The sequence below is a fragment of the Cicer arietinum genome, chromosome 7 (genome assembly GCF_000331145.2).
Source record: "Cicer arietinum cultivar CDC Frontier isolate Library 1 chromosome 7, Cicar.CDCFrontier_v2.0, whole genome shotgun sequence".
Taxonomy (NCBI): Eukaryota; Viridiplantae; Streptophyta; class Magnoliopsida; order Fabales; family Fabaceae; genus Cicer; species Cicer arietinum.
Window position 1 is genome coordinate 34,864,566 of NC_021166.2, and position 24,732 is coordinate 34,889,297.

A 24,732-nucleotide genomic window follows, 5' to 3' on the forward strand; every position below is an offset into this window, starting at 1 on the left:
AGCAGTCATCATAAGGAGTTTACCTACCACACCAATGGTGTAAGGAACGTCAACTCGACTCAAAGATCTCTCAACAGCAGCCACAAAATTGGATTCAATAACTCTCAGGGGAAGAGTAGCCCCAGGAAAGAGTACAACTCCTGAATATTGTAAGGATTAGTCTATGTTTTTTCAATAAGCTAATATATGCAGGACACGATGAGGATAAGAATATAAGTTCCACAAGGTGACAATTATCCATTTTTTATGCTAGAAGCAATATATTTGACAATTTTTAAGAACGCGTTGAACAATAATTTATGAGAATACAGTCCAAAATTAAATGCGTAAAAGCACCCAAGAATGTGGCACGGAATGAAAAGGCTTAGGACACCACAAATCCAATCCAAACATCTAAACAAACCAGGGGAAATAATACATAAAAGTAGGAGGCCGGTGGAACAGAAAATAAAAACATAGATGATATCATAAACAACTTAAAAATAGACTACCGTAAAACCTCTTTTGAAATTTAAAAACTTTTTTAGAGGAAAAATTCAGGCATCTGGCAACGAATTTGACAAAAATGTGTAAGCATGACCCTACAAGCAAAATATCTATATGTTTCCCTTCCTGTAACAAAAGAGTTTCCTAGTAATTTTGACACGTCTATAAAAGCAGGACGACAACAATGCAGATCAATAATGCCATCAATTTCATTAAAAACATTGAAGAGATTTGTAAAAACCAAACCACCATATTCAAATCCACGAAGGATGGCAGAGATACCTTGAAGACAGAAAAGTGGAAGGTTCAATACAGCCCCACCATCCAAGAAAGCTGTCATGTGGTGTGTGTCTTCAACATCTAGACACACAAGCGATAAAATCAAACAACCCAATTGAAAACCACCATATATTATAGAAATGAGCATTTACAACCGAGTCCAACAAACAAATACCTGCCACCCAGATATGAATGTAAGGATGCTACACAAATATTGTAAGTGAATTCACCCAGGATGCCTGTGCTGTCATAGCCATGACTAACAGAAGACTGTCAGTACCACACACCAAAAATTGAAAACTAAAATTGATCTAATGGGACGATTTTTGTGTTACATTTTAGTTTTTAAGGCCCATAAAACAAATCATCTTCTACTGCACCATATTCTAGAACACTCCATATTTTTCATTTTTCAACAAAAAAATATTAACACAAACACGAATTAAGCATTGCATTGTATCATTTTGTTATATCAGTGTTGCCAAATAGGGACTATAGTTGTGCTATCGTGTAATGGAATTTTAACAAATTGTTATTGTTATGTGATACACCATTTTAGTGCATGTTTGGTTCCACTTTTGGAGGAGCCAAAATCAATAATGGGGTATAAATTGATTTGAGTATGTTTGGATGCTATCCATAGAATTGATTTTGGTAAATTTGGATGCTACCAGTAGAATCGATTTTGCCTCCATAATTGATTCTATCTTGAAGTTAGGATTTGCATCTTCTGAGTTTTAACACTAAAATTTATTGTTCAAGTGTTCAACTAACTTTTTCGTAACCATATCTAAACATAAATCACTTTATGTTCAACTTACTTTTAACTAAAATCAACTCATTCAAAATCAATTTTAGTCACAGTAGCACCAAACACACACTCAGTACAAAATGTGATACCAGAATTTAAACAAACCATGATCTGCAATTGACAAAGTTACATTCTATGAGATAAGGCAAAATGTGGCCTAATTTATGTGTATAATTCATCAGAATCGAAAACAGTGATAGCTATATAAAATCAAATCATAATAACGAATGATATATCCTGGTTTACCCAACTCGGGCTACGTCAAATCCTCGCAATTGTGAGATTTTCACTAAGTGTTCAAAACGGAGAACAATCTTGGTTTACACCACCAGCTTAGATCAACCTTGATCTGTTACACAGCCAATCCTTTCCATCCATAAATGCTTTCAAACAATCACATATCAATCTTTAGATAGGAATTTACACTTTACTTTTTAACCATAAAAAGATTTCTTACAAGTTACCCAAATTATACTTAACACTTATAGTCTTAATTTTTAGACAATAATTACAAGAGTATTTTAGACTTTAAGTGATCTCAACTCATTTTTTAGATTAGATTCTTTACAAGAGATTCAGTATAATTAAAAGGAAGATTTAAGTATGATCAGAACTGACTCTTCTTGAGAATAAGAGATTTTCAAGTATATGAATGTGAATGATTGCTTAGATTTCTTAGCACTTGAACTTCTTGTTTTCTTACTTGAGTTTGACCTTCCTTTAATAGGCTTTAGGAAGGTTGATGACAACCAAAAGAGCCGTTGGAAAGTGATATGTTGTTATGTGCCAGATTTTGACCAAAGCCCAGATTTTATGAATTAAAAATGTTCATGTCTTTGAACATTCTGCTTTTGGCTTCTATGATTAGAAATGGTTGGTTTGAAGCTTCTCATTCTTGGATAGATTTGATTGTGTTTAATGATCCTTTGATTCTTAGATATATTGTTGATGAATGCAGTTCAAGACAGTGTATTGATTTGCGTAAAATAGATTGGAGAATGATGTCAATCTGTTGAAAAATGATTGTTAAACTTTTTGGAGACCGTTTAATCATACTAGAGACTGATGATCATTCTGGAGATTGTTTAATCTTTCTGAAGACTGATGATCATTCTGGAGATTAATGTTAAATATTATGGAGAATGATCAGTCTTGTTTGAACTTGCATGATCCATCATAATCCATAGCTTTTTTATTCTGTGTTTTAAATTGATTCTTTGTTGAGATGAATCCTTTATATTATTTGAAGAGTACAGATCACATGATTGTGAAATACAGAATCAATGATTGCGAGATTCAAGAGCAAATTCTTCTTCAACAGTGGAGATCAATCATTCTTGTTTATGGAGAACATACTCCATTTTTTCAGAAATTGTCAAGAACGTTATTGGTTTAGACTTTGCTTTCTTTATGGCCATTTTTGTTTTTCCTTGCTTAGGTTCTATCTTTGATTAATACACTAAAAAACACATGTTAAATTAACATATCATTTATAATCATAATTAACATTCTTTAATTAACCTTCGTTTGTTTACATCAAAACTTTAATTGAGAGTTTGTCTTAACAATACATACAATGTCGCGTGACTCGTACTAAATTTTTTATTAAATACAGAACTATTGTTTAATGAACTAAACAATTTTCGAATTACAAAAGTAAACTTGTGTTTTTGCACGGGTTACTTACTAGTTACATATGCAATACATATACATATAACATGAGATAGATAATATAAAGTTAATAGTCACATTAACATTACATACTAACTAATATACTATCTATAAAATAAAATAAAATAAACTTATTTATTAAATAAAAAGTGAAAAAAACTGTTTTAATTATTTATGATTTGTCTTTATAATGATTTTTTAAAATATTATTTAGAGGTGTGTTAAAAATCAAAATATAACTATATATTTTTATAGAAATCAAAAGAGGTGAAAAACAATAATCTTTTGTGTCAAAAGAAAAGAGTAGGGAAAAAAAAATAAAAAGATTTAAATGCATTAAAAAACTAAAGAGAGAGAATAAAAAAAGAGATAAACGAGAGAGGGTAGAGATCGAGGGAGATGAGAATAAAAAAGTGTCACAAATGATGCAGTGGATGGAGAGAGTGGAGAGAGATTTGAATAAATGAAAGAAATTTTTACTAAAAATTCACTAATAAATCTAACGAAATTCATTTTAGAAAATAATTCATTAAAATTTGAAAGTTTTTGAATACTACGTCACTTATTATAAATTGCAAAAAGTATTGATTGAATATCATTATATTTATGTACTTTGTTTAAAAAATCCAAATAAGCTTAATTGAAGACCTCAAGACTTATTTTAATTACATATTTTCCATCACAAAATAGTCTTTTAAAAATCTTTCAAATCTTAAATGAATACATCCCCTACATGTTATAACTAACTAAAATTAATAACTATTAGTTGCTAGTGCCATCGGAGAAATGTCATCAAAATTGAATGTTAATACATAAATACTTACAATTTTACGTCTTTATGTTCTAAAAAATAATCAACTCGACAGTAGATTCAAAATTTAGTAAAGTCTTAATGGATACCAAAATAACACGAATGGATTCACGAATTTAGGATAAATTCATGTGAATTCGAACAATATAGCGTTTTTACCTTCATTTTAAATTTTGGCCAAAATTTTCAACCTCAAGTTTAAAAAAAAAATCCACTTTTCAATCTTTTCCAACACATTTTGTATTTTCATTTCGGCATCTTTTCATTCGCGTCTCTTCTTCTTTGGTGCAAACTTATTTTGATTTGGTTGGATAATTTACTTAATTTGATTTTGATTTGATACAAGTTTATGAGTATAAAAATATATTATGGTGATTTTGGATATTTTTGCTATAGAATTAAGTTGAAAGTTTGGATGAATTATTGATGTATTTATGGTATTATATATATCATGTATATATTAATTTTAATAATTTAATTTATATATACTATTAGTGTAAATATTTTTAAATTGTCAATCAATCACAAAAGTTAAATCATTAACAATGTTTGACTTTTATCATAATTACTAACATAATTGATTATAATTTATCAACTAAATAAAATAAAAAATTCACCATCAATACTCTAATTTTAATTTATTTTTTTTAATATGAGATTAATTCGACGAATATACGTATCATACGATAAAAATGAAATTATTTAAAAATTGGAGTTTCAAAACCTTACTTTAGATTAGATTGGAGTACTATTCTTCCGGCCTATAATTTATTAAGCAAAAAATGGCTATTAGAGTATTTTTCCAATACTTTTTACAAAAAGAAAAGAAAGAAAGGATCGGTTGCAAGCAAGTCAAGTAAGACTGAGGATTTCTTTGGTTTCACTCCACATTTGTGTGGCACTTTTCTTTTCATTCATCACTCGCTCCTCCACTCACACTTGCATAAGAAAAAAGAAACAAGAAACGAATTAGCAAAGGGTTATTATTGTGTTAACTAATAATGGGGGGATACAGAGCGGATGACGACTACGACTACCTTTTCAAAGTAGTTCTAATCGGTGATTCCGGCGTAGGGAAGTCAAACCTTCTTTCAAGGTTCACCAAGAACGAGTTCAACCTCGAATCTAAGTCCACCATTGGCGTCGAGTTCGCCACACGCACCCTTAACGTCGACACCAAAGTCGTTAAATCTCAGATCTGGGACACCGCCGGTCAGGAAAGGTAGGTACCTCCATTCTTCTTCTTCTTCTTTATTATTCAAATCACGTGACCTTCCGTTATGTCACGTGTCAACTCTTTATTAAAGCGCCAATATGTTTCTATTTGTACTCGAGTCGTTGCTCTTTCCTTTCTTTTACTCTATCTGTTTACTTTAATTACTAATAACTGTTTTTGTATTTAAGCGTTGGATTCGGGACTATTATTATATATATAGTTTTTGTTTCGTTTAGTTAAGGCTTAAAAATGAATGAATGTATGATATTGCTACTGATCTTTTACTCTATCTGTTTACTTTAATTACTAATAACTGTTTTTGTATTTAAGCGTTGGATTCGGGACTATTATTATATATATAGTTTTTGTTTCGTTTAGTTAAGGCTTAAAAATGAATGAATGTATGATATTGCTGCTGATCTATTTTTATTTTTTTTATTAAATAATATTTTCTCTTTGAACTGATAATGAGAATGTGGCATGAATCTAATAGTGTTGAAGACTTGAATGTGGCATGTGATTCTAACTACAAGTTGTTTATATATGCTTTCAATTTGATGGAACATATCATGAAAGAAACAATTAAGGTGAATTTTGAAGAAACAATTAATCTTACCCTTGGTAAATTTCATCTTGCATGACACTTAGATGAACTTGCGACACAGACAATGTCTAAATCAGGACACCAAAACATATCATGAGTTTGTCTCAGCTAGATATGGTTGTATGATTAAAATTATTTGTTCTCATACATAGTTGACTAACACTCAACGTCTCAGTGATGTATCAGTCAAAAATAGTTTTTTTAGCAGCATTTAGTGAGGAATTGCGAGTTATATAGAAGCCGCCGGTATTAGAAATGTGTCTGACATTCCAACACAATGCTTCATAGTTGACTAGAGACAAATTATGAGTTGTTGAATCCCAATTTTGTAATCCTGCACTTAAATTGTTAATGTATATCTTCAAAAATCCATGTTTCCTTTTCTTTTCATTTTTTTAATTTGAATTTTATTATATACATTATTGAGGGGGAAAAGTAAGCCTTTATTTGTCTTTCATTTTCTATTTCTATTAATTTTTTTTAGCGTGGTGATTGATTTTGTACACACAATTTGAAAACCTAATCTGCAAATTATACCTGGTGGTGTTAGTGAGTGCCATTTATCTGTAGTGAAATCAAGTTATGTTTTCCATCTAAAACAAATTTATGCACTTATCCTAAATTGTGTTCAAGTAATTACAAAATATGTAACTATCCAACATAAAATATTTAGAATGCCCATAACTACCAAATATTCAAGGTATGTCACTGACATTCTGCCTAGACCAGTCTTCATTTCTGTTCTTTTACCTTGTAACCTCCTTAAGGAACATGAGTTTGGTTAAATAATCCTGTGATGGACAATTGTTGCATGCATTTAACTTACATGCATTCTCTCTATAGGTATCGAGCGATCACCAGTGCTTATTATCGTGGGGCTGTAGGTGCACTTCTTGTATACGATGTCACACGCCATGCAACATTTGAGAATGTTGATAGATGGCTGAAAGAATTAAGGAATCACACAGATTCAAACATTGTTGTGATGCTTGTTGGGAACAAGTCAGATCTTCGACACCTAGTAGCTGTATCAACTGAAGACGGAAAGGCTTATGCTGAGAAAGAATCACTGTACTTCATGGAAACCTCGGCTTTGGAAGCAACAAATGTAGAGAATGCATTCGCCGAAGTTTTGACTCAAATCTACCATTTTGTTAGCAAAAAGACAGTTGACAGCGCAGAAAATGGAACTGCAACTGTGCCAACCAAAGGAGAGAAAATAGATCTTAAGAATGATGTGTCTGCATTGAAGAGAGTTGGTTGCTGCTCAAGCTAAAGCTTTGCTAGCTAAAATAATTCAATTGGTTTATGCTATGAGGTCTGTTGTACCTGTAATATTCTTTGAGAGATACAAAGTAGAAAAGAAAAGAAATTTAAATTTTCACTACAATTAATTAGACTTTCTTTCTAACATTGAAGAAACCATGTTTCATGTTCAATACGATCTGGGGAAGCAAGTTGCTGGCTTCATGGCCTAGTCTTAATTATTGTATTATTTAGTTACTGAGATGTTTTCACTATCAAAGATTCAAGCTTAAAATAGGCATAGGATTTTGTTATTTGAAAAGATTACGCGGTGGATGTGATTCCTTTCTGCTCGACAAACTTTTCAGTATCAATTTGGCAATGTATAATATTTGGCAACCCTTTTGTATCTTCTGCTCTGCGACCGTCTGAAAGTATAATATTTTTAAGGTAGTAAGAGGTTGCATCTTTGGATGCGCCATCTCATTTTTTGTGTCATCTTTATCTTCTTTTGCATGTTTGGTCGATGTCTTGCTTCTTCAGTCAATTTTGACGACTAATTTCTGTAAGTAACAATTTTTTCTTTGTTTGCTTCTTCCATCTTTATTTTTCATTGTGCTTCTTACTGCTAATTCCTAAAGAATGAAGATGATTTACTGTGGTGCATGTTTTTTTATTTGGGGATTTAGGTTTTGTATCTGTTAAATATTATATTAGAATGTAAATAATTATATTAGATGGGATGTAAGTATTCTGTCCCGTTAGTATTACTGTAAATTAAGGTTGTTTAGTACTTTTTGTCTATATAAAAAAATTTCGTTGTGTAGTTGAAACACATGGGTTATTCAATATGTCTCTCAATACTCTTTATATTCAACATGGTATCTAGAGCTGTAACACCCCCATTTTTAACAGCGCGAGTGTATTTTTAAAAAAAAAAAACAAATTCATAAAAACAAAGAATTTCAATAATAAAGGAAGGAAGAAATACTTTTTGGATAAATATTTAAATCGCAACATAATGACAAAAGTCAACGAATATTTACAAGCAGCGGAATAGTTTTTGAAATAAAAATCCAAAGTATTTAAACATCAAAATAAATCGGGGCTATGAGGCCTATCAGACATAGCTCATACCCTTGGGGTATTCTCGGCAAACACCTGTACAAAAGCACTGCCCCAAGAATTTTAACTCACGTCACATCAAAAGTGGTGCATGGACTCATCAAAATAAAAGTCTAGCTGACAATATGAAGTATAGGTACAGTCTTCCAAATTGAAATAAATACATACACCAAAAAAAGACATGTATCCCATATACAACCATCTAATCTGATCATGATTTCAAAAAAAACTATACAACTCGGGTGATCTCCACACGCCCCGCAAGATCCTTCTGACAGAGCACCGGTCAGGTATGTCTAACTACGTGTCCATCTCTAGGGTACTACTTGGTAGGACGATCGTGGTTCTCATCTGAGGGCAAAGTCCAGATTTCCACAATAATTGTAAAGGTCACCAACCGAAATTAACAAATAACACTTAGCATTTAAATTTTAAATGCACAAAATAACCTTTCATCTTAGCATACTCCTTGAAAGGGTTTTCATATGCCAAACATGCATAATCAAAGTTGAAAAATGAAGTTTTTAACAAAACTGTATTGTCGTATTCGAATACAGCATCCTTGTATTCGAATACAGTGCTATTTCATAAGTCAGTAGCAAAAACAGCACATCTGTAGTCGACTACGAGACATGATGTAGTCAAATACGAGACAGGATGTCAACAGCAAAAACAACACCATTGTATTCGAATATAGCATTCTTGTAGTCTAATATAGTGATGTTTCGGAAGTCAGTAGCCAAATCAGGACATTTGTATTCGAATACAACCTTCTTGTATTCGAATACACATCAGAAAAAGTGCAGAAATCAGTTTTGAAACGTTTCGAAAAGGTTTCACAATCAATCAACACTTACAACAAACCCAAAACAACCACACTTAGCAATTAAGGCACAATCACAACAACAACTGAGTATACACACGCAATCATCATAGCATATCAAACACGACTCGCGTGCCAAGCACCCTAATGCAATGCGTAAATGCCAAAATGCATGAATTCCAGAATCTGAACCAAAACCCTCCTCGAATGGGCGTAAATCATAATTGTATCGCCTATCACAGGCCAATACTAATTATCGAGGTGCCACCTATCACGGGTCAGCACGATTGACTAAAAAGCGTAAATCATAAATGTACCGCCTATCATAGACCAGTACTGTTTACCGAGGTGCCAAATATCACGGGTCAACACGATTTACTAAAAAGAAACGTAAATTGTAAATGTATTGCCTATCACAGACCAATACTATTTACCAAGGTGCCACATATCACGGGTCAGCACGATTTACAAAAATGTGCAGTCTATCACGGACGGAAAAATCTCCGCAATGATAAGATGAACCAACAAATCACATGGCATCATCCCGTGGCCCATCACGGTCACCACTATCACCATGGCACCATCGCGGTCATCATGTACTATGAAATGCATGAGCATACTCTGACTCTTTCCACAACAATCATTAAGTAAATGCAGATATTAAAAGATTCATCATTTTTAATACTCTTTTAACACTAATGTTTTCAAATTCAACACAGAGCATACTCAAACATATATTTTCCACCACCACACATCAAATTTAATCCACAACTCACATTAAATTTGATCAATTCAAATTCCACAAAAACCACACCAATCTCAATCATCAATCAACCAAATATTTTCACATTTTCAAACATAAATCACGTCAAATTAATTTTCACAAACCACAACTCAAACACATCAAATTTAATTTCCTCAAAACATACATAAATGAATTAAATTCCTTTTCCACAAAATCACACATCTATTTCACCAAATTCCAACTCCACAAATACACATATAGCATCCTATATGCAAGCTAAAAAGTTTGGGAAGAGCCCTTACCTTAACGGATGCTTTAACAAGCGATTACGGTACCGCGATTTATTTTGGTAAAAACTTCGCTCGCGTCGTTGCTCCCAAAGTTGGCTCACTAGCACCGTAGCGTGGAGGTGAGCAAATTTCCCTTCTATCACTTCTCGAAACGATGATTAGATCTAGAAGAAATATGAGGATTTGTGATTGACGGTTTTGAAATCACTAACACCGTTTTTCGAATCCGAGAAGAAGAATGAAGCTGAGAAATCCTTGCTTTCTTACCCATCAAGCATTGGGTTTCTTTTCTTGAAGCAAAAGGAAGCAAACGAAAATGAAGAAGAAGAAAGAAGATGGAGTTCTTCGCGAGGGAGAAATCGTTTCTTCCCTTTTCTTTTCTTCTGTTTTCTTCCAGTTTTCTTTTCTTTCTTTTTCCTTCCTTTTCTTTTCTTTCTTTTTCCTTTTCTTTCTTTCTTTCTTTCTTTATATATATATATATATATAAAACAAATATCTAAAAAATATCTAGATATTTATCAAAATTACCATTTCACCCATAACTTCTCAAACTACTTTTTCAGAAAAATATTTTCTCTCGCCGCAATTCAATTGGCAGATGAATTTTTTTGGAAAACGTTGCATCTCAGAAAATTTTCTTTTCGACAAAAGATTCTCCGTAAATAAATAGAATTATTCCTCGACGAATAAATTTAATTGGGGTACCAAAAATATATTTCTGACATTAAACTCACAAAATATTAATAACTTGGCTAAAAAAGTCTCAGAGTTCAACATAAAAGCACACCAAAATACAATAATTACAGATTAAAATCAAGGGTCTTACATTCTACCCCCTAAAATTAGTTTCGTCCTCGAAATTACACATCGATAAACAACTCAGGGTGTTGTTCCATCATCCTGACATTTCTTTTGTTGTCAGTGTCGTAAGTCAGTTCTTAAATTCTCCTTACCAAGAACATATGGATGATGTAATCCGGATTCTTAAATACATCAAAAGTGCACCTGGAAAAATGTCTCATTTATGAAGATAGAGGACATACTTAGATAATTGGCTACTCAGATGTCGATTGAGCAGGCTCACCCATAGATAGACGATCAACTTCCAGGTATTGTGTACTTGTCGGAGGAAATTTAATATCTTGGAAGAGTACGAAACAAAATGTTGTTGCAATATCCAGCGTTGAGGCAGAATACAGGGTCATGACATTAGTAACATGTGAACTCATCTGGTTGAAACAGTTACTGAAAGAACTTCAATTTGAAGAGGCCAGCACAATGACACTAATATGTGATAATCAAGCTGCATTGTACATTGCTTCGAATCCTGCTTTTCATGAGAGGACCAAGCATATTGATATTGCCTGCCATTTTGTTAGAGAAAAGATCGAATCGGGTGACATCATTACTAGCTTTGTCAATTCCAATGATCAGTTAACAGATGTGTTTACAAAGTCATTGTGAGGTCCTAGAATTAGTTATATATGTAACAAGCTGCATTTGATATATATGTTCCAGCTTGAGGGGGAGTGTTAAATATTATATTAGAGTGTAAATAATTAGATTAGATAGGTTGTAAGTATTCTGGCCCGTTAGTATTACTGTAAATTAGGGTTGTTTAATATTTTTTGTCTATATAAAAAAATTCCGTTGTGTAGTTGAAATACACGGGTTATTCGATATATCTCTCAATACTCTTTATATTCAACAATATCAAAACAAACCATTCTGCTTGATTTTGTTTAATTCGAGTTGGGGATTTAGGTTTTGTACACGTCTTTATCTTAAAACAAATCGTTTGCATCGTATTTTCAACATGAATTTGATGCTTAATTTATTTGGCTTTGAATGTCTTATATTATATGGAGTCTAGCCAATGTATGTTTTAAAAATATCTAACTTTCAATGTCTGCCTCGAACCATCTTTTGCAAATATCTATTTGTTCTTGTTTACAGTGTTTACATTTAAATATCGATCATCCTATGCAATGATTCTGAGAATTTTATATAGAAATAAATTCTATATTTGTCTTTTATTCTTTCAAGTTATATCACTGTACAAATAATATTTTATCAAATTGGTTTCAGTTTTAAAGGTACGAAATTTAAAAATTTATGCGTATACATGGGATAGACAAGTAATAGTCGTGGATAGGCAAATATCTATTGTTTCATGGTATTTACATTTAAATATTGATCATCTTATCGTATGCAATGATTTTGAGAATTTTATATAGCTATAAATTCTATATTTTTCTTAAGTTCAAAAAGTGAAAAATTGAAGCCTTGAAGATAAATGTTAAGTATTATGCTATTGAATTGTATCATCGTGCAAGGTTTGGATACTTTTTTTACTTTCTCAAGCTTTCCCATCTCATTCCAATTACTGCAAGGCCTGCCCAGATAGGCGTCCAAGTTGGTTATGTTTTTAGTGCAGTTTGAGCTTAACTGAACAATTTATTTGGTATTGTTAAAATAATATTGGATCTACAACAAGAATTAACCAACAAAACAGAAAAACAAACAATTGTAGAGAAAAAATGAAAACGGAGAACGTTCTCCGTTTTCTGCATTTTCTGCTGAAAACGGAGAACGTTCTAGACAGAGTTGAAAACCAGTTTTCTTGATCAAATTAAACGAAAAGTAAAGAAGGGTAAGGGAAGAATAACACTCAGATTTACGTGTTCAGACTCAATTGATGAGACCTACGTCACGGGCAAGCAAACAAGATTAATCCACTATTGTTAATTGAACTTTACAAGATTAAAGTCTTCTCAAGATTGATCTCCTAGTATCTATCATTGTTTATGAACCAGCAATACTAACATTTTCACTCGATCTTTCTTTTTCTCCTTTTAATCTTCTTTCTCTGAATTTCTATGAATCATGAATTGCTTATGCCTCTCTCAGTTTTCCAGCTATTATTGTTACAACAACATCCAAGCTGCTACAATATTACAGCTTTATCTATAGTATATAAAAGCAAACAAGCTTTACTAACTATAACTACCTTGTTATAACTAATTTTTGTCAAAGGTAGTTATAACAACCACTAAAGTTTAACCAACTTTAGTTAGATGATTTGAGACATATATTCACAGGTATAATGGGTTGTTGAGGTGCGGATAGTTGCGTAAATTTTTGTTGTTTTGTGGCTGATTTCTCAAGTCATGTATGTTGAGAGTGTGATGAATGGATGAATGAGGTTGAATGCATTAGAATTGTATTGGATAGGCTTCTTGCAAGTAAGGTTCGAATAGGATAGGTTGTTCGACATGGGTCTATAAAAGTCTAATTTGACTTGACCCCTTTAATAAAAAGGAAAAGCTCAAGCTTTTTTAAAAACCTATTTATTTAAATAGACTAGACTTAGAATCTCTAAAAATCTCTTAGACTGACATACCAATCTATAAATATGTAATTAAGATGTATCATATTTGTGTATTAGAGACTCTTGATTTTCTATCTTTAAGAAAAAACTTCATATTTTTATAATAAAAGATTTTTTATTAAACATGTAAACCATAATTTTTTGTTCCCACTTTCTAATATCCATACCTATTATTCATTTTTAAAATCATTATACTATAAATTTAACATTTGTATTTTATTCTTTTATTTTGTTAATAATAATTGTATATATATACATCAAGCTTTTTGCAAAAATTGAAAAGAAAAAAAATGGATGCAATGGTTGTAAAGATTCAACAAAATTCTTTTTTATTGGCATATTAGCCTTGTTAGAAATAGGTGAAATGTGTTTTTTACAACCCTTAATAGATACGTTCTTTAATAAACTAATAGGAGAACAAACTAATAGGTCAAACGAGAGTTTTAAAAAGGTAATACAAAAATTTAAAATAAAGTCTTTGATAAGTAATAGATTAAACTCAAACTTTAATTTTTTTTTTTAAATAGATTTGATCTATTTAAGATGATGTGCCTCGAAAACTTTGCTTGGTTGATCTTAATATATTTTTGGTTAAATCTATGTTCTTATTTGGGTGAGTGTGTTCTTGGGGATATTCTGGCTAATACTTGGTGTATGGTCCAAATTAGAGTGTGTTTGTACTAATAGGTGTATGTAGCCTACCTTGTATTGTGTGGGCAATTTTCGTGTTTAAAGACTGTGTATTAACATTTTGTCCAACTTTCCAGCAAATCATTGGGTGGAAATAAGAAATTTGAAAGTAGACTGTTTTGTATTCTATGGAGGCTGTTGTAGTGCACTTTTCTGCTTTGATTTGAGTGTGGGTGATGGACTGCTATGGTCAGATACAACTTGCGATGGTAGGAATAAAGCGGATTGGGTGATGTAACTGAATGGCAAGCTAGTGCTTTGGAGGATAGCAGTAACAAGAGTGTGTGGAGGAGGTAATTTTGTTGGCCAAGTTTGGAGTCAACTTCAGAGTTAATCAAGTTGTGTTGGTTTGTTTTTTTTAGTCGGGTATTATCTGTGACTAGGGGCAGTGCAAAAAATCCGGTTATGAGGCCCAAATTCATAATCTAAATCTATTTTAAATATCTGATTAAAATCATATGGTTATAATCCGATTTATTTATAAATCGGTTGGATAACCACTTATGTTTTATATTTGGATTTGGTTTTTATTCGGTTTTTATCCACTACCAATATTTTGTTAATTTTGAGATTTTATTTCTTGAAAAAAATTTGAATTTTTTTTTTCAAAAAAATATCAGAAAAAAATAAAAATAAAAAATTCTCAAAAAAATTTTGAATCGAATTTTTTCTCGACAAATTTAAACAACCCTATGCATTGAACCGGTTATTTAATCATAACCAATTTTACAATTGGTTTTAAACCAAATAATAGATTTGGTTATAAATCTAAATCCATATATTGGTTTTAAAATGGATATGGTTTGATTTTTTAAAATAACCAAGCATAAACAACCCTATTTGTGACTAGCGCTTCAACTCCATAAAATATATGTGAAAATAATATTTTTTTATTAATTGTATTAGATAACTTATTGTTAAATATCAAATGACTAATAATTTAATTTAATATTCATACAAATATTAATGTAAAATATATAGGAATTTTTTCTATATATAAAATAAATACAATCAAGGTATATTGAAAAGTTGAGTTTTAGAAGATTTTAGAGGAGATGATTTTTTAATACTAAATTTATATTTTATATTTTTTATTCATATGTACTGACTATGTAAATATTTAATTTCTGCTATTTTATGTTGTTTTTTGAAAAATATATAAATATTTCATTTACTTAGCAAATCTAAATTAAATGACAGTAGAAATAAAATATTCATTAAAGCATACATCTATAAATTAGAATAAAAATATAATCATAATTTAATTGAAAAGTTGGATTTCAAATCTCGTTAGAGATTAGAATATAATGACAACCACAGCGCATAAAGATTATACAAATGAACAAATAGTCTTAACCCCATTGAATTTTATACCTATAAGACTTCAACTCTATGTCATTCAATTTTGTAATAGCACAATCATCTCAATTCATTTTCAGTTTCCAGCAAGATCAATAAACCCATATATCTTTATATAAATAAATAAAACTGCTTTTAGAGCAAAATCAATGTGGCATGTACAAAGATGAAAACAAATCTCAAAGCAAAGAAAAAATAAACTCAACAATGCATTTCAATCCTACAACAAAGGGAAATTATTACAAATAAAAATGAAACATACATTTATGAAACACCGAAGATGAATGAGAATTGTTGTAGAGAAGGAAATGAAAACGATGATGTTGAGGAGCAATCATTAACATTTTATATTTCATCAATTTTCCAAGCATAATTAGCCGCCCTCAAATTTTCATACATTTGTTAAATTTTTATCATATTCCCAATAATAGATTAAATGCACATGATTTTTATGTAGGGAATGATGAACTCCTCATCCATATGCATTGAAATTGTTTAGCCGCCATTTGTTAGGTAAACTCCATGAATAATGTGGATAAATGTCCTTTTCATTTATCTCCAAACTTAGTATATGTGTATGGATTTATTATGTAGGAAATTCCACACTTATACTCTATTTAGTAAAATTAGCTTATAATGGATAGCTGATGCCTTATAGCTATTCAACAATTTTTTTTTATAAAAATTTCGTCCTTAGTTTGTAGTTCAGTAATTCCGGAGTGTTTTGGTGTTGTACTCTCGTTACAATTTCTTAATAGTTCTCTCCAACATTGCTTGCTACCTTTTGTGTTAATTCCTGTTTTTTTTTTTTAATCTTATTTGTGTTAACCCCGTTAATAATTGGAAAAGTGGATAAAACAATTATGAGTTGAATTTTCAAAATGTATTTAGAATTCTTTTATAGTTATATTAATATAATAAAATTAAATAATTTAATGTATTTGTTAGCCATCAAACCAAATGTTAAGTTATTAGGGGTTATAAATTTTTTCGAGTTTTTTTTCACCAATTAGTATAAGTTTTTCTATAAATAGAGACATTTTAAAGGCAAAAAAAGAATAACACCATTTTCATTTTATATGAGTTAAATTTCTGTCAAAAATATTTTTAAATCATTTTTTTTTTCAAATGGATGAGAGTAAATAAAATAACTTTATACTATAAACTATCATTGATCGATAGATTTTATGTGAATGTGCAATTCACTTCAAGTATTTCAAAATATGCTGAAAGAGATTTGTTAGTTAATCTGTTTGTATTTAATATACATAGATTGGTGGAGACAAATTGAGCCTAAAGCTTAGTGTGATACGTATGCTTTAGAATTTATTTGTGCAACTTTCGTTATCGTCAATTTCATCTTCTTTTGGTTCAAAATTTACAACATACACTCGACAAAATATCCAACAATCTTTAGATTCGATTTGATTTTTATATTTTTTAATTAATGTCTGCAACTTTAAAGGAGACAAACTTTTAATTCTTTATTTATTAATGATGATGATAAAAGGTACACAATTAATTTTATGTGTGCTCACTCTTATTTAATTTATGCTTGGAAATCACTAGTATAATATTTAAGGAGTGCACTTACTTATTTGTAAATGTTGTGTTACCCACTAGAATAATATTGTCGTTCGTTCTAGGTTTAAGAAGTCCATAGATTCCTTGACTCTCTCAAACTAATTTTTAATATGCATTCATTTAAAATTATGAAAAACATAAAAATAATATGTTTGAAGTTGAGTTCAGAGCAACAACAATGCATTTCAAACACACAAGGAACCACGTGTTTGGCTTAAAACTTGGAAGTCAAACTTTATCATTTATACATTTTAATGCTATTAACAAGTTATGATAAATTACTTTTGTGCGATAATCAGAATTTGTGATTGACATATATATTAGATTTAATTGCAGTTTTAATCTCATTATTCTTATTGATTCATGAAATTGGTCTTCTATTTTAAAAGTCGATAGTTTTGGTATCTCCCTATGATTTTTTTAACTAAAAATTGATGACGTGAGATGCTTCAAATAATGTTTACATATGATACGATGATGTAAAATAATTAACACTTGAAAAATTGGAACAAAACGCCGTAAGATTTCAACTTTAGAAATTTTTCATATTTTTAATTTAATTAATGACATGTGAATAATTAATACATCTAAATAGTTTTATATCATAAAATTTTATGTCACATCATTAAAAATATATTAAATCGTCATTTTTTATTAGAAATTTACAACATACCCCCAACAAAAAATCCAATAAAAATGTATCTCAAAATGGTATACCCTAAGTTTAAGATACAAAACTCTATCAATATCAATGAACATACAGCATCATCAAATTACGCCAACAATGACTTTAGTGGGACATAACATTTAAAGCATAAGAGGAATATGATTTCACTTTTAACACTATTTTGATTCACATAAATTGAATTGATAGCACACTACAAGTTTAGTCTTTTATAGGCTTAGAGTCTTATATATTAAGTAAAAACAAAATAATGTTTCAATAAATCAAATGGTGCCTACTACTTTTGAAACAGAAGCACACATGAGTGCCTCATTTGGATAAGAGCAACTCCTCAGAACATCACTTGATGGACGGAATAAGTGAAGATGCCAATCATTAAAATATTTCTTTTCCACTTTAGATGGTTGATAAATTTATTGGTAACTACTAAATAAATCGCTTAAAAAATAAAATAAAATTTATACCTTCCTAATATGACATTTATCATAGAAATTTTATTTTCTTCACTGGCTAGATCAGGTTTCTTATCTTCATTTTTATTAGTCAGTAGAGACGTAATGGAGGTTGATCATTCTTGGCAATCATTTTGTTGTAGTTTAAAATGGTTCTTCATTATTTCGTTTTTGATGAGTTTCTTGAAGGTATTTGAATTTCACAGGTTGATTGAAGGTTTTATTGATTTGGCAGATTGAGTTATAGAGCTAATGAGTTGAGTGGAAACTGATCGAACAAGCACTAGTAGAATTTTGTATTTTTAAGTCGGTTAAAATGTACATTTTAAGTCGGTTTCGTGCCCGAGTTAATAGCAAACGACTTAAAAAACATGTTTTTTAACTCGTTTCATGAACCGACTTAACAGAGTTTCATCATATTAAGTCGATTCAGCTTAACCGACTTAAATATCATAAATTCAGTACAACACATCATCTTTTTAAGTCAGATATTTTGATGACTTAATAGATATAGTTAAAATATACTTTTTTTATTTTATTTTTATATAAATTTCTCATTTTATAGCAAAATTCAGTACAACACATCATAAATTCGGTACAACACATCATCTTTTGAAGATTAGAAATCCATTAACAAAATTACAAGATCACAATGTAGCAATATTCAATAGACATATATTAGCATCGTCATTTTCTTCAATTAATTTTAAAATAAAATTCACACAACATTTTTGAACTTCTTTACTTTGATTCGGGTGAATTGATCTCGAGTTATCAAATATCTGGAAAAAAAAAAACACACAATCAATATCGACTGAATCCTAATTTTTTATCATATGAACATTAAAAAATACAATCAATAACAACTTATAATTTTTTATCATACAAATATAAAAAAATAGGCAAGAAATAGAAAATTGTCAAAAAATTTGATTAGAGTAAAATAAAATTCACACAACGTTTTTGAACTTCTTTACTTTGATTCGGGTGAATTGATCTCGAGTTATCAAATATCTAAAAAAAAAAAACACACAATCAATATCGGTTGAATCCTAATTTTTTATCATATGAACATTAAAAAATACAATCAATAACAATTTATAATTTTTTATCATACAAATATAAAAAAATACAATCAAAAAATAGGCAAGAAATAGAAAATTGTCAAAAAAATTGATTAGAGTAAACTTTGCAAGAAATTATCAACAAATTTAAGGTCGATGTCGGGCATATGGTATGGCATATACTTTTTGTAGTATTGAGTATGACCATTATAAAAGTGTTTAGTTTATGTTATTTTTTAGTTTGAAAAAACTTTTAAAAATAAATTTATGTCACCGAAAATATTACTGGGTTGAGTCGCGGATTAGGCCACTCTCTTTAAGACGTTTTGCGGCATTGTCTAAATTGTGCAAAACAAACTATCAACCATGAAGTCCCCAAGATAAAAACAACTTAAATACACTATATCGGAGTTTTACTGCACCGTAGAAAACCGTTCTAGAATTACACCCTCAAGATAGCAGTCAGATGACTCTCACTCGTAATATGATACTAAGACTACTCGAAAGAAAAAGAAGCGAGAGACAAAGGGAGAGAAAAGAGAAAAGCCTTAGATTCAGAGTGATTTTCCAACTAAGGAGAACTCTCTATTTATAGAGGAAATCTGCAACTAGATCAGAGAAAACCAATGATCCATCAGAACGTGCGCTCCAAGTTTTTGACCTCAAAAACATGCGCTCCAAACTGTTTGACCACATTTATTAGTTTTTCATCTACTCCAAACCCAAGTCCAAGCCGGTCGGACGTCAGCGACAGCGCGCGCGTGTGTGGTGGTCAATTTTGCATGCGTTCATCATTCTTTACAAAATTGGGGTACCCCTTGAGGCACGTCTCAAGTTCTAGACATCCACTTTATAAACACTACTAGTGTATGATATCCCTCATAAGTGAAACTTCCTTATTTTTCAACTCACAACAACACTAACTCTCATTAATATCATCATTATTTCCAACAATCTTCCATTAATATCATCATTATTTCCAACAGTTTATTTAAAAACGTTTTTCATATTAACATTTTTAAATAAGTAGCAAGACATATTTTTTGAATAGAGTAGCAAGTTAATATGTCAATTAAATTAAGTATTATTTTTAGATTTAACATCACACTTTAAAAAAAAAAATTGACATTATATAATATTATATTTTATTATAATATATTTAAATATATGAAAAATTAAATGTCGAATAATATGATTAAATTACTAAAAGGTTAGCAAATTTATTATTTAATATATAGTTCAAAGTACAATAAATGATAAATAATAATAATAATAATAATAATAATAATAATAATAATAATAATAATAATAATAATACCATTAGGTACTTGTTGAGAGAAATATATGCAATGTGATAATAAACTATTAAGTGTGTCATAGAAAAAGAAGAAAAAATTAACAAAAAATAATAAAAAGTAATAATATTTAGATTTAATTGCAGTTTTGGTCTTCATATTTTAGCAGAATCAGGAAAATAGTCATTCTATTTTATTTCTCTTTAGTTTTGGTCTTCAAACCGAATTTTGGTCCAAAATATGATGAAGTGTCATTTTTGTGTATCTATTTCAAGATCTCGTGATGCAATAATTGTACTTAAAATATACGATCATAAATGGTGTGGTGTGACTTAAAAAAATTACACTTGGACCAAAATTTTATTTGGGGAACAAAACTGATGAGAAATAAAATAGAGGAACTATTTTCGCGATTCAACTAAAATAGAAAGACCAAAACTACAATTAAATTTAATATTTGTTGGTTGTGTTAGTATGTGTAAAAAAAAACAATTAAAAAAAATGGTGGGAGTAGCCACCCTTAACACATGTTTCATCCATGATCAACTTATAATAATTATTGTATAAAAGTGAATGATTTTATTATATAATGTTTCGTACGTTTTAAAATAAGTGTGGTTTAAAGTTTTTGAACACATTAAAAAATACAATAAATAGAATATTTATTTTACCAAATTACCCTTACTAACTATTGACATGTTTTCCACTATCATAAATATAAAATAGCATTAATATTTTAAAAATAGTGTGCTAATACATAGTAATAATAATTGAAAGGTACAATTGCAAATAAATAATTAAAATTATATTGAAAACTAAAAATAATATATTTTAAAACAAATAGTTTTTACTAAAGTGACACTTTTGTGAAGGTTGGAGTATAAGTATTAAGTATCCTAATAAAGTTGTATAAAATTGCATAGATACAAAATTAACCAAATGATCTATTTTGTATGGGTGTAACAATTATCGCCCATGTTAGCCTACCACTATGTCATGATTATCGCACTTTTTTTAATGAAATAAATTTAGGATGAAGAGACGATGCCTTGCTCCAAAATAAAAAATATGATTATCACATTTATTTGAATAAATGAACTACTTTAAATAATGTTTTTGATCTCTCTAATATAAAGTCGATCTAGTTATAATACTTGTAAAAATATTTTTTTAGATTTGGTCCCTATCATTTAAAATTTTCATACATTTAGTCATTCCTAAAATTTTAGCAATAAAAAAAATGTAAGGTGACAAATATAATATTTAATTGGTAAAGTTTAAATGTTGTGTCATTTTTATAATATATGAGTCGTCGTTAAATAAACAAAATATATTTAAATTATCATTAACAATGAAAAATTAAAATTAATTAATCACATAATCCCAAAAAAACAACAAATAAACTCAGAAAAAACTCAAATCTACATGCTCTTCATGGTGATGTTGCTTCTCTAAACTCTCTTTAGAAGTTTTGAAATACCACTAATTTTGCAAGTTGAACCAGAAAAAAAATTAATAAGCTCATATCTACACCTCATAAACAAACTCATAACAAGTTGAATCCTTTTATGGAGACATGGCAATGAGGGTGGGAGTGAGGTTGAAGGAAATATGGTGATGATGGGGTGGGAGTGAGGATGAAGAAGAGATTGCCATGTTAGAAATTTATTAGTTAAAAAGATGAAGATGAAAGGCTCTAAAGTTTGAGAGATAAGAGTTTTACTCTCGTTGTCGTTGTGCGAATTTGGTCTTTAGTCGACTAGTTGTGTGATTAGCTGATTAGTCATTGCTTTTGATTCTTCGTTTGTACAACTGATAAGATGATATTTATGTTAATTTGCACTTGAGACAATGATTTTCTTTTGATAAAGTGATTATGTTAAAAAAGAGACCCTATTTTTTAGTTGCGGGTTCCTAGACTACACCAACTAGCGTATAGTATCGAAGAATGAACTACTATCTAAAGTTGCATGAAAAATAAATAAAAAATTAATAAAGTAAAACAAAAAAGATATGTAAATACTTGTTTGATTGAATGTGTGCGTTGGATATAAGTTTTACAATGAGTATAAACTTATAATAACTAAACAACATACACTAACATTTCTTGCCACATTTTTGGTCGACTAACTACCATACTACATCATGTAAGCTCACGACTAACACCACTAACGTATGTAACTAACTTGTATGTTGAGTTACAAACCAAATATGCCTTGTTGGTTAGGTTATTTACTTTTATATCATTCAACCACGTCGCCCATAACTCTTATTAAGGAAATAAGTCTTCATGCTTTGTATTTTTGTATATATGCTGTTTTTAAATCGTAATCTTCTACTATTATTGTGGACCGAGCTTATGTCACAAGTTCTTAGAATTTTGAGTTTCACAAGCAACAATGTCAAAGATGTGTCAGAGCGATGATTTGGATTGACAATCGAAAGTAATGAGACTTGATACCACCTTTGGATTCTCAATACCCAATCATCCTCAATTTAGAGTTTCAAGATCAACTTAAGATTTTATTTGTTCTATTCCTTTCGGAATTTGGTTTGTTGCAATAGAAATCTTTTATCTGAAATAATTGTGACTATTTTTGTTCAAAGTGTATTGATCAACTATGACTAAATTAGTTGTGTTGAAATCATTATATAAAATGTGACAATGACTTTAATCGTTGCTTTTGGAAAAAAAAAATTGGAATCAAATGTTTTCCTTTGATTTAAAATTAAAGGACGATTTTGAACATTTTTATCGATAAATATAATTTTTTTTAAAGTACACTCTCGTTATTAAAATTTGGGGTGTTACAAAGTCCATTTAGACTTGATAGTCACGTTCACCCGTCAACCAACAATTGATTCATCTGTCAGTTGATTTTGCATCAACTGATTCGAACGTTAGTTGATTGTGATGTAGTTGATAGCCAAATTCTTCTTCTTCAGCCTAGTGGAAAATACATGCTTTGACTACTTATTTTTTGGTGTAAACAACAACTAAAATTCACTTGTTTTTACCTTTGAATATTTGATTTTAACTTTAAAAAAAAAAAACAATTTCCAATTTTTTTATAGGCAAATGTTAGTAAATTATTGTTAGATTAGTTTTTCCGATTTGAATTCGAGACGTTCTTCTTATAACTCATTTGACGTCTCTTAACTCATCAACCGAACTACCTACGTGGTAGGGTTGTGCATGGTTAGTTTTTTTTAAACACCAAACTATATTCATTTTAAAACCATTTTATAGATTAAGATTTATAACCAAATTCATATTTTGGTTTAAAACCAGTTATGGTTAAATAACCGATTTCTAATTATGCAACCGCTTTTGACAAATCCAATTTTAAAATCGGTTTTTTCTTCTCAAAATCGGTTAAAATTCCGTTGTTTTTTTTAATTAATTTGTGTACCTGTTAATTTTAAGAATTAGATGCATTATCAAACTATGATGACAAAACTACGAACAAACTTGAGTATATTTTTCTTTTCATTACCTTAAACAAATTCTCACCATATAATTCAATCAATAATGAATGTATATAAATTACAATTTATACATTGTATTACATCATAACCAGCAACATTCTCCAAATTTAACATTAGTCCTTCAATAAAATGGAAGACAAAAAAAAGATGAGAAATCAATAAATGATTTACAATAGGGTGAAATATTGACAAAATATAATATATAACATTTATATAAATATGGAAGGAAAAAATGGTTAAACTTATATAAAATATCAAAAGGAAAAGTCTAAGATGAACAAAAAGACTAATTTGTACAAAATGAAGTAATTAAAAATGAGTTACATTTTTATGCATTATTTTAAAACTGAAGATATGAATTTTATTTATAAAAAAAGACAAATGTGATTTTTAGGAAATATGTTTTTTTGCTGTGAAAATATAAGAGTTTGTTAAGGTCGTGAAAATGGTGAAATTTCTACTGAAAACTCGTGCTACGAGGGAAATGATACAACACTTGATGCATGTAGAAATGGATAAAAAAAATAAAGTAATGTTAAATTAGGAAGGGATTGAAATGTAAACAAGGAAGAGATAAATGAAAGAATAAAGTTGGGGTTCAATAATGGCTATCTCGT

The 24,732-nt window shown here is 29.7% G+C and overlaps 1 protein-coding gene and 1 long non-coding RNA gene across 2 annotated transcripts; one reads left to right on the plus strand and one right to left on the minus strand.

Moving 5' to 3' along the window:
• Positions 1-10: 10 nt before the first annotated feature.
• On the minus strand, positions 11-1,141 carry LOC101490468 (uncharacterized). Its single transcript, XR_012163941.1, has 3 exons — positions 941-1,141; positions 769-846; positions 11-140 (listed from the first exon to the last, which is right to left on the minus strand). It is a non-coding gene; the product is annotated as an uncharacterized lncRNA (long non-coding RNA).
• A 3,740-nt stretch (positions 1,142-4,881) lies between these two features.
• Positions 4,882-7,609, plus strand: LOC101507798 (ras-related protein RABA1b-like). The gene is made up of 2 exons (XM_004514571.4): positions 4,882-5,280; positions 6,722-7,609. Exons 1-2 carry the CDS (start codon positions 5,060-5,062, stop codon positions 7,152-7,154), a joined length of 654 nt encoding a protein of 217 aa, XP_004514628.1. The 5' UTR covers positions 4,882-5,059; the 3' UTR covers positions 7,155-7,609.
• The last annotated feature ends 17,123 nt before the right edge of the window (positions 7,610-24,732 follow it).

Bases quoted from the DNA above. Each gene is read 5' to 3' on its own strand.
- LOC101507798 (XM_004514571.4), top strand. From the start codon at position 5,060: ATGGGGGGATACAGAGCGGATGACGACTACGACTACCTTTTCAAAGTA. The intron at 5,281-6,721 runs GTAGGTACCTCC...TTCTCTCTATAG, and splicing joins GACACCGCCGGTCAGGAAAG to GTATCGAGCGATCACCAGTG.